Below are 14,315 nucleotides of genomic sequence, written 5' to 3' on the forward strand. Positions count from 1 at the left end.
CTGACCTATCACAGGAGTGGCCAGCCAGCAGTAGGCGACCGGAGCAGTAAAAAATAGCAGAGAAGGGTAGGGCCCAACATCAGGAGGGAAGTCAGAGAAGAAATGGGAGCAGGCATGCTCCGCTATTCCACCCATCAACAAAAACTAATGCCCGCTATAGCAGGGCAAAACGGTAGGACAATATGTCAAGGCACGGTGGCTAAAGCAAGCAGTGACCCCGTAAGCAATCTACAAAGGTAGCGCAGCCGCTAAAGCAAGCCGTAACACTTCAAACATAAAAACGAAAACAGCACTGCTGCCAATGCAAGCTGCACCCGTAGATGTAAGAACAAAGGCTGCTAACGCAAGTCGTGCCCGCATAATTGACAAGAACAGCAGCAGCGCAGCTGCTAGTGCAAGTCACGCCTGCAGAATAAACAAAAAAGGCAGCACGGGTGCTAATGCACGCCGTGAAACACATAAAAATACACTTACCCAGGGCTTTAAGTGGGCCGGGTCTATCTGGGTCTGAGCACCAGCAGTTATTTTCAGGGGGCCTTGAACTGGGTCTCTATCGGGCTATATTTTCAGGCCTCGCAAAGGTAGTCAGTTTTCTTTTTTTTTTCTTGGACTGCAGTGAGAGCATGCACATCCATGTGCGCATGCTCATTTTGCTCACTACTGAGTAGTGGAGGTCAAGGGATGATGTCATGCCAGGTGAGCCGCGTCGTAGGAAGAAGGGAAATCCTTTAAAGAGAGCCATTTTCTCTCAGGATTTCCCTTCTCTTTTTGCAGCGCAGGAGCAACGTCGAGGTGGTGCCAGCCTTGACATCATGGGATGATTGGGAGAGAGACGACCACAGGCAGCCTGCTCCAGCACAACCCTGCTCTGACCTTTCACAGTGAGCATCAAGGCTGCAGTGTAATCCAGCAACAAGTAAAGTGCAGAGATTGGAACTAGTCTGCGTGATCCTGCCCCAGCCCTAACAGCACCAGGAAGCTAGAAGCTGAAATCGACCTACACTTAATTATTTGGACGCTGTGTTTTCCCAAGGTAGGATAATTGGAGGGGTCGGGGAAATAATTGGTATCAGCATTTCCCATTATGTGTGCGCTTGTAATAGGGGTAATGTGATCACATGATCTACTGTTAGCTGTAAGACAAGCAGCAGAATTCATGAGTACGTTTAGAGATGGCAGATGTCCTGTAAGTACCGCATTATCCTAATCAGTTTTTGAGATGCCGGTGGCTTAGATTTACAATTTGAGATGTCATTACAGTTTTTTGCTCTTGAAAATATATTTTCCAAGTGCAGGTGTTCAGCAAATTATTGATTGGCAGAAAGGTGGCAGTGCCCAGGGATAATCTTTAATTTACACAGGGATGCAGAGATGGCAATGCCCAGAGTTAGTTGTTGTTCAGTGCTGTGAGGTAAAAGGATGGCAATGCCCGGGTAGCCTTAATCTAAGTAGTGAGATAGAAGGGTAGCAATTCCTAGGAGCATTCTGTGTTCCATGTAGTGATGCAGTGAAGCAGAAGAATGGCAGTGCTGAGGGTTATCTGAGTAGGGATGCAGTTAGGTAGAATACGACTTACACTATGCATTGATGCAGTGTGGTAGATGGATGGCAGTGCCTCAGGATATTCATTATACTGTGCAGTGAAATAAAAATGTAGAATGATGGCAATGCCTAGGAGTGTTCTTTATACTGTGCAGTGAGGTAGGAAGAGAGCAGTGCCTACGGGCATTCTTTATTCCATGCAGTGACGCAGTAGGATGGCAGTGCCTGTGGATATTAGCACTGAGAGACCTGCCAGTATTAAGCGCTCTACAAGTCACAATTAACATAACATAACATTATTTATTCTATGAAGCGAAGCAGAAGGATGGAAGTGCCCTGGGATAGTCATTATTTTATGCAGTTGTGTGAAGCAGAAGGATGGAAGTGTAAAATAATATTTCTTTATTCCATGCAGTGATGCAGTAGGATGGCAGTGTCTTAGGATATTCTTTATTCCGTGCAGTGATGCAGTAGGCTTTTCTTATTTTCTGTGGGTTAAGTATTGTTTAGGTTCTGGAGTAGCGTGGTACTCACCGAAAAAGCAATTCAACATCTCAGTGGTAGCAAGCACTATATGAATGCAAACCTTTTCCCTCTTCCATCCCTCACTATCCTTCTCAATCCAAACAACCGACTAACATATCCACCACTAAAATTACTTTCATATTTCACTATAATAATTCACCAATAATCTTTTATGGGTTACATAGTAGTGTGCTACTCGCCGAAAAAGTGCTGCGCCGCCTCGTAAGGGGTAGTAAGTGGAACATAAATCAAATTACAATACAATACATTGGGCCTTAGCAGGGAGTGTGTGTATGTGTGTAAGAGAAGTGTGCAGGCAGTGTGTACCGGTATCCCTGGGTGATGCAGCAAACAAGCCCAGTGTATGTAAATCAGGATGGAGTAAGTAGACTGGAGTAGAGTACATACAGCTTTGTATGTACAACAGCAGAACAACTGTGTGCAGAGTGGAAGTGTCTGTGGCAGCAGAGTGTGTTTCTGTGCAAGAGAAAGACAGCAATAATGTGTGTTTTTGGAAGTGGCTATGTGGGCTACTCAGGGAGTACATTCAGTTGTGTGACCTGGCTGGGTCGTCCGAGTGGGTGGGTCTGTTTTTTTGAAGTTAGAGGAGCTCATTCCATATTGTTGTATTGGGCCTTCAACCTTTGCCTTGGATATTAGTCCAGTGAAGACGTGTACTAAGCAATCACCAATGCCATAACATAAGATAACATTGAAACAAATAGCTCGAAGATAAACAACTTCTTCATTGTGAGCAGGATGTTCGCACAAATAAAGTGACAAGGAAAGCCAATGAATGGAAAGCAATAGGCAGCTCCGAGCCTCTCCATGTTCATAGTGAGCCACAGTTTATTTTGCAACAGACTTAGCATGCACTGTCTAGAAGGCTTGACCTAAACACAGCTAGTCACTGGTGTGATTGCGGTGCCCATAATCTGTGCCCTGTTAATGTATGCTATGGATAAGGCAATGGAGTCTGCAGAAAAGTACAGAAGAACTAGTCAAAATCGGTAGCGACCCACAGTTTGGAAATAATAATTTAGAGTGCAGTTGCTAAACTATACATATCCATGTGTTTTGAGTGCCATTGTGTGATAAGTCTGGTTAGATGTACCGGTGCCGTCTTAAGGAATTTTGGAGCCCCGGGCAAGACATATTTTGGGGCCTCCAGATCAGGAAAACCTTACAACTCCATTGCACAATGAGAGATCTTTCCAGGAGCAACACAAAATGAAGAGTAACATCTGCCTGCCAGATGGCACTGCAATTAAACATTGTTGATCACTGGAGTAAACTATTCAATTTTTGTTGCAGATAAGAGGCTAAATATTCTCATTTCGTGAAGCAAGGCCTTATCACCTGGAAACCAAAATCAGCAGAGGAAATCAGCAGAGGAAGGTTTTCTTTTCTTTTTCAGACATACCAGTCCAGCCTTCAAGAAGGAAGTTCTAAATTTTAACATGGGTACTAGTGGCTTATCTGCTTCTGCTCTGAAGCGCAAATCTCTGCAGTCTTCAATGATTGACTTCCTACCGTCACTGAAGCGCCAGCGTGTTACAGGGGAGTCTTGTCTAGTGCAAGCAGCTAGTGATGAGGCTAGTAAAACTCAGCAAGAGTCTGCCAAGGACAGTCCACCTTTACAAAGACTTCAACGTGAGCCAGAGAAAGAAACTGTCAAACTCCCTGACTGCTGGAACACTAAACAGTGGTATTACTTTCAAGAGGAATATAAATGGTTGTATCTTAAGTCGGGCGATATTGGATGTTCTTCCTGCAAACAGGCTAACTCAACAGGTCTTTCAGTGCACAATAACACCCAGGGCATGCGCATAAGTAAAGGGTGGGCAGATGGCAAGGTTGGTCCTTCCGGTGACGGAAAAGCTTTTAAGCAGAAACAGCTCAGGAAGAAGATTATGAAGCATAAGGCATGCGCTGCTCACTTGGCAGCTGAAGAAATTCTTACAGCTCAGCAGAAAAATACATTGGTGGCGACAGTGCACGAATGTAATGCAAAACATATGGAGAGCACATGCAGGGTATTTGACACTGCCTACTACTTGGCAAAAAAAAGATCGCCCTTTCACTGACCACCCTGATCTAATTCTCCTTCAGACAAAGAATGGCAGTGCAATGGGCCATGTTTTGCACATCAATGTGACTGCAACTGAAATATTCAAACAAATTGCACTGTAAATGCCACACAGATTGGTCTGTTATATCAGACAACACAAATCAAAGATCACAGTATTAAATGAGGAGAGCACTTCTATTAGCAATACTTCTTCTACCATAATCATCTACCTCCAAGGCATTTTTGGAAATAAAAGTACCCCAGTGCCCATCTATTTCGGCCTTCTGCAGCTGCCAGAAACAAATGCCGTTGGCATAAAGACAGCTCTCCTAAGCTACTTCGAAAAAGTTGGACTCACAAAAAGTCTGATACATGATATCTTGATTGCAGTATGTGCAGATAGAGCAGCAGTAATGTTTGGTAAAAAAGGAGGAGTAGTAGCATTGCTGAAATCGGAATTTTCAAATCTTGTACTGACATGGCACTGTTTGGCTCACAAACTAGAACTTGCTGTGGCAGATACAGTTGATGAGGTTGCAGGGGTCAATCACTTCAAGATTTTCATGGACTCATAGTATGCCTCATACAGCATGTCACCCAAAAACCAGGCAGAGCTAAATCTGGCTGCCAGCGAGCTATGTGTACAGCTTCACACGATAGGGAGAATGCTTGATACTAGATGGGTAGCAACCAGTTACAGATCTGTGAAAGCTGTTTGGAACTGCTTCCCTGCCTTGTGCAAACATTTTGAGAATGCTTTTAAAGACCCTTCCAGAACCATAAGAGACCGGAGTATGTATGAAGGTCTCTTGAAGAAGCTTACATCCTATTCTTTTATCAGAGATTTGGGGGTAATGTGTGATGCACTTCAAGAGCTCAAAGACTTATCACTCTCCTTACAGAGGAGGGACATTACAATTGTTAATGCTTACAGACTTTTGGTCATTCAAGTACATATATTTAGAGCAATGAAGGACTCACCAGGGGAGTTTGCTTCTGGGGCTCAGAGAGCAGTTGATGAGGGCAAATTCAAGGATATTCCTCTTTTCCATGGAAGAAGTAGCTCTGTTGTCCTTAATCAAAATCAGTTTTAACAAAGTTTGTCTGTATAAATCAATAAACGATGTGCACCCAATTCTGATTAAGAACTTATAGCCAGCTTCAGTGTGCTAGATGCAGGCAACCTGCCTTCTGGTGATGAATGCATTCTTTATGGTGAAACAGATATCCAGAAGCTGTGTTCAGAGTTTCAGCTGCCAGCAAGAGATACAATCCAAGCTTTTAGACTTTTCAAAGATTTTGGTGGAAAGAAAACCCTTGAACCAATAAAAAAGTTAGTAGTTTGCATGAAAACCCTGCCAGCAAGTAATGCAGATTGCGAGAGAGGTTTCAGCGAAATGAACTTAATTGCTTGTCCAACAAGGGTCTCTCTTCTCGTAGAGACCATTTCTTCATGCTGATGGATAAAACTCAATGGTCCTCCATTTGAAACATTTGACACAAAGCTGTATGTAAAGAGTTGGCTGGAAAAAGGTAGAAGGTAAGCTGAAGAAAATTGTTGTGAGAAACCCCAGCAAACTAGACACAGTGAATATCTTCAAGGGTTTGGGGAAATCCTGAAATAGATTTCTAAGTAATGGAAATAATTTTTACATGTTTTTTAAAGTGTTTGGTATTTTTATGGCTTATACTTAATAAATATACCTTTTTGCCTATTTTATTATCGTTTGCTGTATGCGACTTTATGATTTTCTTAAGCACACAATGCTAGTTATCTTGATTTAGACCATGCCCCTACTTGGATAGGCCACACCCCTTTAAAAAGTTTGCCCCACCCCTTTTAGAGCACCCACAGTTTCTTTTCCCCACTTAAAGCCCTGCACTTACCTGATGCTAGGTAAAGGTAAACAGCACCGCAACGCAGAAAAACCCAAACAGGATGGTGTTTTGTTGTACTTCCCCCATTATGCATGCCGGACAGTGTAGGCCACGCTATATTGGGGCAAGTATTTTCATTTGCTATGGTAAAGGTTTCTATAGAGCAGACAAGCTGTTCACTTGTAAGTAATGGAACGGGAAGACGGCCGAGGAGATAATCAGGTTGTTTCCTGGACCAATTTCCATAAGAAGTCTGATAAGAGTTGAGCGTTTTCTGCAAGATAGGTAAAACTCCAGATATTAATAGGCGCCATGGGGTTTCTAATTGCTAAGTGTAATGCCCTGCTGCTTGGAACTACAAATGGAAATATCTACAAATTACAACTGGCCAGAGAATCAGTGGGTCTGCCAACAGTGAACCTTGAACTCCAACTTTAATCGCATGATTTCCTTACGAGGCTAAACTCCAGAATTTATAATTCTGATTTAAAGCTCTGGAACCACTCACGATTCAATTTATGGCTTAGTGCGTTGTCTTTCGGTAAACAGGTTTCAGCTGGATGATCTGATCACCAACCTGTGGGCACATGGAAAAAAGCTAACAGAAGTCCAGTGCATCATAAAAGGGGTGTTAGACCCGGGATCCCTGTTGGGCTGAGGTAGGTACCTTATGCCAAGTAGGGAACCGCGTTCCAACGTCAGGGAAAGGAAGGTCATCTTCTTAGATAGCCCCTCTAACCCCCTCGGTAGGTTGGCATGAGCAGCCAGGCTTATCTTCAAGGCAAATGTGTAAAGTATTTGCAATCACACTCACAATAATCCAATGATGACACCACAAATAGACTCCACACAAGTTTTATAAAAATGATTATAAACTTTATGTAAAATGATATACGATAAGACCACACAATATAGATCCAACATAAGAGGTTGTGTAATATTTCTCCTGGCCAGCTGTTAGGCCAGCCAGCCGTTGTAAGTTCTGGCGATATTAATGAGCACTTCTAAAAATTCTCCTGTGCTCCTAATAACATGTCATACAGTTCGTAATGCTAGAATCAGGCACTTTTGCAATGTGAAAATACTGTAATGCATAACGCAGCAATGAGACACTCTGCAATGAAAAGAATGCAATGCGTAATGCAACAATCAGGCACTTTGCAAGATAAAATAATGCAATGCGTAATACAACCACCAAATATGTCATTATGCAAAAATAAGGCAATGCGTAATACACTAATCAGGTAATTCGTTATGCAGGAATAATGCAATACCCTAATCAGGTAGTCCGTTATGCAGAAACAAGGCAATGCGTCATACGACAATCAGGTAGTTTGTTATGCAGATAAAATGCCATGCATCATACACTAATCAGGTAGTTCGTTATGCAGAAATAAAGTAATGCGTAATACTCCAATCAGGTACTCCGTTATGCAGAAATGATGCAATGTGTAATACGACAGTCAGGTACTCCGTTCTGAAGAAATTGAATAATGCGTAATACACTCTCCCCCTCTCCTTCTGACTTGCAGTCAGCCATTCACAGTTACCCCAACACAGTATGATGTAATCAAAAAGTGCAGCTTCCCACTCCAGTCCCTGTACCGCCACTCCCTTGGCAATATGGGCCGCAATACGAGCCGAAGCAGAGGCTTGCGCTGCCAACACGATAGAGAGGCCGAGAGCATCTCCCTCCGAGCCTGTGCCCTGCCCCAGGAGTCGACACACATTACCTGGGGGGTGCAAACTCACTCTCCTCGTCCAGCGGCTGGGCCTCCAATGCAGCTTTGTGAATTGGCAACGGCAGCTCGGGCCGGCAACTCAGCTCCTCTGGGACTGCTGGTCTGGGCGGCTTCAGTTACAAAGATCTCAGGCTGCCGCAAAGCACACACACACAGCTTTGCTGAGTCTTCCTTACGCTTCGGGTGCACGATCACTGGGCACTCCACACACGGGACTCAGGCTGCACGACGATCACGCGCACAGCGTCGCTGAGACTCACTTTACTCCGGTGCACACTATCACTGGACAATCCTCACAAAGGGGTTCAGGCTGCACAAAGAACACGCACACCGCGTCGCTGACCCTTGCGTGGACTCCAGGTGCCCATGATCACAGGCCAATCCTCCTGAAGGTCTCAGGCTGCACAAAGCACACGCACACAGCGTCACTTAGACACACTTGGACTCCAGGTGCCTAAGATCACAGGACAGTTCTTACGAGGGTCTCAGGCTGCAACAAGCATGCACACACAGTGCTGCTGAGACTCTCCTGGAAACTTTTGTGTTCCTGTGTTTCCGAACAAGGAGCCAGCTCACCTCAGGCCCTTGGGGATAAATTACTTCAGGACACGGCACACAGCAAAGTCCTTGTAGCCTTTCCTTGGTTGAAACAGCAAACTGCAGGCCAGTCCCATATCACACAGCAAGGGTCAGTCCTATCCTTCAGTCTCATCAGTTGTGTCTTCCTTGGCAAAGGTCCTCTTGACCACGAAGTAGCTCCAGTCTTGTTCACACTTGATCAAGCCATTCTCCAAAGTTCATGGGCTTCAGCTCTCATAGTTATACCCCTCAATGGCTTTGAAGTCTTTGTGTTTCAGGGGGCACTGACCCCTGTTCAAACCAGTTCTGGGTGCCTCCCTGGCAGTGACACCTCTCTTCCTTTGATTAGTGGGGGTCTGGATTCTTAATCACTCAGCAGGAGATGAGCCAATTGTTTTATAGCAGCAACCCAGGCCTCTTCACCTCTTGGGGCTTCTCCTACCCCTACACTCCAGATGCAGGTCAGCCTGTTGCTGTCTCACCTCCTCCCCTGGGTCAAGACATTCACCATATCCTATCTCTTTCAAATCCAGACAGTCAATCCACAGCCAGGCTGAGACACACAGAAATGTCAGAGCACAAAAACTCAGCCACTTCTGAAAGAGTGGCTTCTGAACAAACAGTGCAGAAACCACCTTCATAAAAAAGATGTATTAACACATTGGGAGTTCAGGCATACTAAACTTCACCTTTCCATCTTAAGCCTTTAGAAAGATAGGCTGGAAAACGTATTACACAGCCTTCCCATTCTGTCCTATGGGCAAGATGGTCTTTCAGCAGTGAAAAACGAAATGGAGATTATTTCACTGTCAGGGCATGACACACACCTTAGTGCATGTCCTACCTTTCACATGCACTACACCCTGTCCATGGAGTACCCTAGACCTACCATAGGGGTGTCTGATGTGCCTAGAAAGGGAAGGGTAAGGTCTGGCAAGTGAGTGCATTTGACAGAACAACATGGCAGTTAAGGAAACTGCGCACAGGCACTGCAATGGCAGGCCTGTGTTCCCTTTTTAAAGCGACTTCCACAAGTGTGGGTGGCACAAATAGTGCTGCAGGCCCACTAGTAGCATTTGCATTACCAGCCCTGGCCCATATAGTGCACTTTACTAGGGACTTTACTAGTAAGGCAAACATACCAATCATGGACAACCAATTACCATTACACTTTATACAGGGAGCACTTGCACTTTGACAATGATCAGCAGTGGCAAAGTGTCCAAAGCGTCTAAGTCAGTCAAAAATAGCGGAGATAGAGGCAAAAAGTCAGGGGTAATCACGCCAAGAAGTGCCAGGTCTAACAAGGGCTTACAGAAGTGAGACTATTTACTGAAAGCTGGTGGATTGTGGAATGATTTGCCTGTATGGGGAAAATAGTGTTGTTCTCAGTTGGAGGGTGCTGGAGAATTTTATGTCTGTCAGACATGCAAAACATTATTGTTGTCAGGCATGCTAAGTATTATTGAGGCAGGCATTAAGTGTAGACTAGACATCCCTTTCTTTGTTCTTATGTGTTTTGTACTGGTTATTTTTGTCTGCATTACTTTGGGGCGAGTCTATATGAACAAGTCCTTCATGTGCAAGCTGGTTTTACCTACGCCATTTTGAAAACAAAGTGAAAACCATTGGCAAAGCGCGTTGCTTTGCCGTACCATTTAAATTGCTTCAAGCAGTGCTGGACAGAGACCGTGTGAAGATGGAGGGTTGTTGTTGGAACTTAGGCCGCTAAAGATTGCGTCTCAGGTAGATTGCTGGGAGATGAGAGGTGGAATGGAGAGGGAAGAAATGAAAATTCTCGCAGTTGCAAATACTGTAGTTTTGTCTCCAACGTAGAAAACATTGTATGTTTACAAAAGCATGAAGTGGCTAGAAATTGGATTGATGAAGCTGTTGTTATTTTTAGAATCTGATTAAAATGTAACTGTAACAAAACACAATTTTCATTAAAAACATCACTGTACATATAGAACCATTCATCTGAAATAGCGGAAAACTAGCGATAGCATATATTTTTTTATTTCAGGACCAACCTGGAGATTTTTGGTGCACTAGACAAGACAACTTTTGGGGCCCACTGTTGGCATAAAGAGAGTGTGTGGGTAGCAGATGTAAAGAAAGGTATAGCGAGAAGGAGGGATAGAAGAGGTGAGATGAACAATGAAGAGAGCTTTGAAATAGAAAGAAGGTGAGGCACAGAAAGAAAAGTATAGGTTGACAGAGGAGACCTAGGAATAGTAAGAGAAAGGGGTTTGATAGAGATGTGAGATAAATAAAAAGAAGGGAGGGAATGTAGTAATTGATGAGCTATAGAGACAACATACCACAAGTCAGAGAGGAGACCGAGAGAAGTAAACTAGAGGAAAGGAAGTTAGACAGAAAAAGGATAGTTATAATGAGAGAGAGGCAAGGTAGACATGGAGATAATTTGAATGGTATGTTTTAGGGAATTAGAAAGAGAAGTGGGGCAAGAGATAAAGAGGGTGTAATGAGGCTGAGCGGGGTAGAGAGAGACACAAATGGAGGTAAAGAGAGCTAGAAAAACTGATAGAGGTGAGAAATGGAGAGAGAGAGAGAGAGAGAGAGAACTCTACCAGGGGTCTACTTGGAAAGTGGGGGGCATGGACAATTACCTACATTGCCCATGCCTTTAAGTGTTTCTGCGGGTTTCTGGTTAAGGCAAATTACACAGAAAATATACACTTGCATCTACCTATAACACCAAAACACATTTTAAGGCAGTCTTCTTCGTATATGCGATGTTGATGTAGTTCTAACATTTTTTTGCATTAGAAAAAATGTAATCTATAAGTGCCAAAAATATATTATTAGGTCAATTTCAAATTGACTGAAAGTGTCCTGATGTGTAACTTGCTTAATAGATTACCACTGTAGGGTTTTCAGTAAAATAACACGGATGTATACATTTCTACCAACATAACATGGAAAGTTTACATATTATCGAATATATCATGGATCAATGCACATCTCAATTGCCCAAGAAAACCTACCAAATCTTTCCGCTCTATATCTTGGTTTTGGTGGACAGATGCAATCCGCCAGTAAAACCAGAATCTGAAAATGAGATAAATGTATGAGAGACATTAGAACATGACTGTGAGCCATTTAACTTACAAGTATTCTATTTTGCTTTCATTTGAGATATACTAAATCCACTTCAAACAAACACACAGAACTAAGCACATACAAACGCAGTCCATCTTCATCAGCATTGCTTTCATTTACAAACTTATTATCAGTTTAGAATACACACATTCAACAATAGTTTACATTTTCTTTGCTTCCTAAAAATTGCATAACGTCTGAATCATATTATTAATATTGAAAAATACGATGTTGATGTTCACCATGATATATGTACATATAACAATAAACTTGCATCACTTTTGTAGAATCCACCCGATATGACCTCCCCATAAACCCTGAGTAATAAATACATGGCCAGGCAGGCCTTGTGACCTAGGCCTGAAGCAACTGATTGACAGATCACAGGTGGGTGGCACATAACCCTTAGACAAATGTTCGAACAGGAAAACCCAAATCGATCCGACAAATAGGAAGCAACACCACAATGGTCTTGGGAGATAGGCCCCAATAAAACAAGATTGGCGAGAGGCGCACGTTCCCAAAACACCATAAAGTCAGATGCCACACTAAGTTAGGAACACTCAGCCAATCAGAAGCCCGCATGCACACTACATGCAGTGATCACGTGCTCCCCATGTCGGACATCTGGACACATACCCACTGGCCCCACATTGTGTCCACGCAAAGTCGAGATTCACCTGAGCTTCATATCAAATGACCAGATTTATGGGTCGTGATTAGCCCAGATTCCTGTTCTAAAAGTATGTGCAAATTCCTTTATGATACTTTTTGAAATGTATTAAATGAGGGCCAAAACCAATGTATAAGACAGTCTTCAGTCCCGACTCTGTTGCATGTTCTCCCGGTCGCTCTGTTTGATTAAACCAACTGTTCCTGTTGTGCCAAATGCCTCTTGTCTTTTAATATTTCAAGGTAATGTCCATTCAAGTAACATCTTTGTAAGCCAGATAGGAGAGATTGGTGCTTCACGCCAGACTGCAGCTGAAGGAACAGGATCCCACCTATACGGATTCACTTCTGCGCAGCAAGAATGGTGAGCAGACGCCACAATTGATTGAAAGTTCTGTTAAATCTGCAGGGCGGATGTCTGTCCTGAAGCAGCTGACAGTGGGTAATAGGCTACATCTGATCCTTAGTCCCAATATTTGGCGTATGTTAATCTAGGAAGAAGTCTAAAAATCTAACCTGAGCACCCTGCCACTAACAGAAATCTGACATATTGCCTATTTTATGAGTTCAAGCTGAGTAGTCGCATGTTGGCCTTGGTGGCGATCCTTTGGAGGTTACCTTGCTATGATAGTGAGCACACTAAGAAAGGTGAGGGTTGTTTAGTCGCTTGACCACAGGGCATGACACATAGGGTAACCCTGTCTCTGGGTGTGATACAGGGACCGTTTGTACCGCTGATCATGACACAGAGGGTACGCCTACCTCTGGGTGTGATAAAGGGAATGCTTGGACCACTGGGTGAGACACAGAGGGTATGCTTTATCCCTGGGTGTGATACAGGGGTGGGGCCTCGCTGCTTGGACCACTGGGCATGACACAGACGGTAAGCGTAGGCTTTGGGTGTCATATAGAGCCAGCATCTCAATCTTAATTTTTTAGTCTAAATGAGTTCTCTTAGTGCTATTGTTTTTTTAGGTCTCGCCTGTGAGAAGTTGGCCTGATATGTAGTGCTCACTATTCTAGTGATCACTGTGTATCATTCCAAACGACCCTTATTGATGATTGGTTGTAAGTCAACCTTTTAGACCAGCTATCCTAGTAGCGTGGATACGAGCAGTCTTTAGGCTAAACTCTAGAGGGCGTGTTAAGCCAGCTGTTTACCATCACATATACCCCTTGAACACCAAGTGAAAGGACACCACACCAGTTGTTATGAAAATAAAAGGATATTTATTTATAACAAGACTACCCTGGCTCTTTATGAGTCAGGGAGCTAAGCACACTACAAAACTCTTAGGAAAATACTTCAGTTGCACAATTTACACAAATGCCCGAGGGGCACGAGAAACCATCTACACTAACAGTGAAATGCGAATGGTTTAGAGTCTGGAGGTACTGATTCCGGAGTGATCCGATCAGTGGGACTAAACGAAAAAGGAACTGGACACTTGTAGAGCGAACCTGCGATGGAGCACCGAGATGCTCGAGTTACCTAGCCCGGAGGCTGCGGCTGCGTGAAGTTCGGCAAGATGTCGGGAGTCCTCGTGTAGTCTCAGGAGCCTGAAAGAAGAAGTTGCTGGCAGGCGACCAGTGACGATGTTCGGAGCGATCCAAGCCTGGATCGGTGATGAAGGAAACCTGAAAGCAGAGGGGACTCAGTTCTCAACCGCTAGCCAGCGATCGTGTGGGTACCAGGAGGGTACCGGCTGAAGTCACCTCGACCAGGTGAGTGGGTGACGTCGGACTCGGCTGTTCCTCGGACCAGGAGGCGCGGCGGCGACCAGGATGGAGGGCGAGCTGTCCCACGAAGGTGTCTGCTGTCGATGATGCTGGGCCCAGGCAGGGGCAGCGGATCTTGGCAGTGGCAACCCAAGCGGGGGAGTCAAGATGGCGTCGGGAGTGGACCAGGAGGGTCCGTGGTACTCCTCTGTTGAAGGGGAGCAAGAGCCAGTCTGGAGCAACCAGACTAGTGATGAAACAATCGTGGTGCGTCGTGAAGAGGGCCACAAGCCGGTCGGCAAGTGGTCGAACAACGCGGTGAACAACAAGGAGCGGAAGGGCCCCCACGCAGATCTCGGGGATGCTGGGGAGGCAGACTTCGATGCTGGAGCTGCTCAGGGTTAGGGCTTCTCAAACCCTAGGTGCACTCACTCGAGGGTCCCTCGGTGGGCGTGCTAGAT

General features: G+C 44.4%; 1 protein-coding gene across 2 annotated transcripts in view; it reads right to left on the reverse strand.

The window, feature by feature from the left end:
- TMX4 (thioredoxin related transmembrane protein 4) overlaps positions 1-14,315 on the reverse strand; it is a 347,052-nt gene that overhangs the window by 32,113 nt on the left and 300,624 nt on the right. For both annotated transcript variants that reach the window (XM_085612644.1, XM_085612645.1), the window contains exon 7: positions 11,349-11,412. In XM_085612644.1, coding sequence (XP_085468770.1) covers positions 11,349-11,412 — 64 coding nt within the window. The remainder of the gene's footprint in view (positions 1-11,348; positions 11,413-14,315) is intronic.

This window comes from Triturus cristatus, chromosome 6, assembly GCF_964204655.1.
Source record: "Triturus cristatus chromosome 6, aTriCri1.1, whole genome shotgun sequence".
NCBI classification, from domain to species: domain Eukaryota; kingdom Metazoa; phylum Chordata; class Amphibia; order Caudata; family Salamandridae; genus Triturus; species Triturus cristatus.